Source organism: Nelumbo lutea, chromosome 1 (genome assembly GCF_056320005.1).
Source record: "Nelumbo lutea isolate HS-2025 chromosome 1, American lotus-T2T, whole genome shotgun sequence".
NCBI lineage: Eukaryota > Viridiplantae > Streptophyta > Magnoliopsida > Proteales > Nelumbonaceae > Nelumbo > Nelumbo lutea.
Genome location: NC_142684.1, coordinates 212,478,737 through 212,481,836, shown reverse-complemented (window position 1 = coordinate 212,481,836; position 3,100 = coordinate 212,478,737). Strand labels below are relative to the sequence as shown.

Here is a 3,100-nt window from a genome sequence, read left to right as displayed (position 1 = left end):
TAAAATAAAATTGTTTCATTCCTGAACAACTGAATATCAACTTGAGTTGACTCCCGAGTTTAGAGGCTGTCAGGAGGATGTTGTCAAACTTGCTCTAGAAAGGCATCAAATGTGTGGTTTGTTGGGACTTGGGAGGTTGGTTCTAGAATGAGAAAGATGTTTGCACTTTGCACCATACCTATCATAGGAAATCAGTTCCATCCCACCATTTCCACCAATCAACCTAATGTCTGCTGGGCCTGATTTGCCATTTATCTGCCATAAGGCTTTTGGCGTATTGGTTGGATACATAAAAGTTGAACTTGAAAGCAAATATGATAGGTCAACAAACAATAGGAATTTCGTAGCTAAGAGGGGAAGCAAACTGTAGCTTCACCAAATCTGCCCAACTTTCATTAAGAATGAAAAAAAAAAGGAAGAAATAGAATAGAGGGAAAAACAGAGAAAGATAGAACACTGTATTACTGTAACATGGAAGCAATTGCATCCAAATCTACATCGTCACAAGCTCAAATAAGGAGAGACTGAATTTAGAATGTAGAACCCAAGAACATATTTCAAAATCTAAAGCTACAAGGGGTTCTATCATTCTTTACAGAAGAGTAACTCCAACGTCCTTGAGTATCAACGTAAGAACACAAACTCATCTGGATGTCCCAAGTCATTTTCCTTTGCTTCTTGCTTACGATTATACTGAATAAAAGAACTCAATTATTTCACCGTGAATCTGTGCTGTCATCTTTCATATATTAAAATATTTTTTTTTCACATGGAAATAATTGAATTTTTTCCCCTTCCATGTCTAGTTAACATGAACCTCCCACTAGAAAATGATCTCTTCATAGCAATGGGACTCGTAACACAGAGCAAGACTTTGTTTTTGCTGTTAGACTTGCTAAGTTCTCCCCAACTTTGCTTTGATGATCCGACCTCCGCTGGAAGCTGATTATCCTCTTCTTGAGAGTCTTCATCTTGGCTCATGCACAACATATCTGCAATTGACAAACGGCCTTGACAAGACGAATCCATTGAAACAGATCGTCTGATCTTCTGAAAGCCTTCATCCCTGATCTCAATTATTGTGTCCCTCTGCTGGGCATCCCCCAGATCACTCATGGCCCGTAAGGGTGTCTTTGGAGCAGCTTGGCCATCCTGGGTAGTCTCTTCTCCACTATCCCACTCTGTATCTTCTAGAGCAACCACTGTGACTGTGGTATTTTCCTGTCGTCTTTCTATTGAAGACACATTCTCTGGGCGAGTTTCTGGCACTGGAGGCAGTGATTGAAGCGGCAACGGATTAGGAGATACAATATTTGCACGGCACAAAGGACAATTCGAGTGAGATTTCAGCCATGTATCAATGCAAGTAACGTGGAAAGCATGACTGCACTTGGGTAATAGCCTAAGGCTCTCATCTTCTTGAAATTCACTCAGACAAACAGAACAATCTGCTCCATCAATCAACCCATCTCCCCTCTTGTACTTGCATACTGTGATGGACTTGATCAGGGCCTCATCCAACCCCCCCGTGGAGACCTGCCACTGTTCGTGATTCAAATTGCGAGTGTCATCGAATTCTTCATTTGGGTCATGATTATTTCCTCTTCTTCGAAGTGAATCCAGATTCCCACAATACTTGGATATGAGAGTATAATAGCTTACAAGTAGGAGAGCACTTGCCAAAATGCCAATGATGGCAATCACTAAAGGGGAGAAACTTGGGCTCGAACTTTCTTCATCTGAGAATCCAAAGGGAGGTGGAGGAGGATAGACAATAAAGCACCACTGTGGGCAATAGAAAGAACAGAAACCTAAAGAACAGTCCTTATCATTTTGATATGGTACCCAAGTCTGTGGACTGCCTACAGATCCCATGGCTAATCTGTATGGTCTGTGTGGGACTAATCCCACTAGCACATGATTCTCTTTTCTTCACCAAGAAGGCAAGCAATTTATCACTCAGAACTAAATCATAATAAAGTTGGACTTGGAGGAGATCATTAGACCGAATTCACAGGCTTGAATAAACAAACTTATACTAAAAGCTTACACAGTTGTGAAACAACAGCAAACTCAGAGTCAGAATTTCAGATGACAGAAATAATTGTACCTGTAAGCTGTACTTCGATCTGAGAGCTTGGGGACTTCCTTGAGGTGACGATTAAAGCCAAATAACAGCCAAAGTTTTGAAGGGCTTTGTAGAATAAGTGACTTGGGATAGGACAAGCAGAGTAAGTAAGAGGTTGGAGATGGAGTTCTTATCATGAACATTTCTTGGGGAAGCCAGAAGGGTGGAAAAAGCAAGAACCAAAGGGTCTTAGATGGAAAGCAAAGCAAAGACAAGGAGATAGGGTATTGATGTGTCTTTTTTCTCTTCTTTACTTTTCCTTTCTTTTTCTTTTCTTTTACTTTCTCGGAGATGATTGTTTGTTGACCAAGTTGATGATGTTGGTTGAGTTTTCATCACGATAATCAATGTTGTATTATCTCCAAAGATAGTTTTGCAAGTGAAAGAAGTATTTTGCACAAGAATTGACATGCCACTTCTCTTAATTGGGATTAATATTTTTTGGCGGTTTCATAAATGGCACACTAAAAATTCTTTAATTCAAGAATAAACTCACAAGTGGCAAACCACAGTTGTGAGGGGTTGAGAATATTTGTGCCGTCTGGATTCTTCCATTTCTAACCTACCTACCATATCTTCAAGTGAGAATCCCTTTTGTTATTACACTGTATGAGATGTGGTCAATTGGTTTGCTGAAAAAGAATAGAAAAGGGAAAACAGGATGACTCTGGTAAAGCAGAAAAGTGAACATAGTATGAGAAATAGTGTCTGTTTATCACAAAGAGTTTTTTATGCATCATCTACTTGAACACTTCAGTTGTTGGACTACTGGCCTACTGCTAGTGAATCTACTAATCTAGATTAGCTTGGAAATTTCCCAAATTGTTTAGAACAAAGCTACCAAATGGGTTGAGGTAGGCCAACCTGAGCCAGATCAAAATTTAGTGCTTTAAAGTTCAAAGAAAGGGATCAACTGAAGAAAAGATGAATGAAACCAACTGGGGTTGATTCAGTTGCTGATCCTGGGCGCCA

At 39.9% G+C, this 3,100-nt stretch overlaps 1 protein-coding gene across 1 annotated transcript; it reads right to left on the bottom strand.

Annotated features, from left to right (window-relative positions):
• Window positions 1-427: 427 nt before the first annotated feature.
• On the bottom strand, window positions 428-2,470 carry LOC148880837 (E3 ubiquitin-protein ligase Os04g0590900-like). Its single transcript, XM_088962896.1, has one exon. The coding sequence runs from the start codon at window positions 1,873-1,875 to the stop codon at window positions 766-768; it is 1,110 nt and encodes a 369-aa protein (XP_088819022.1). The 5' UTR covers window positions 1,876-2,470; the 3' UTR covers window positions 428-765.
• Between the last annotated feature and the right edge of the window lie 630 nt (window positions 2,471-3,100).

Coding starts and splice junctions, on each gene's coding strand:
- LOC148880837 (XM_088962896.1), bottom strand. CDS start 1,875: ATGGGATCTGTAGGCAGTCCACAGACTTGGGTACCATATCAAAATGAT.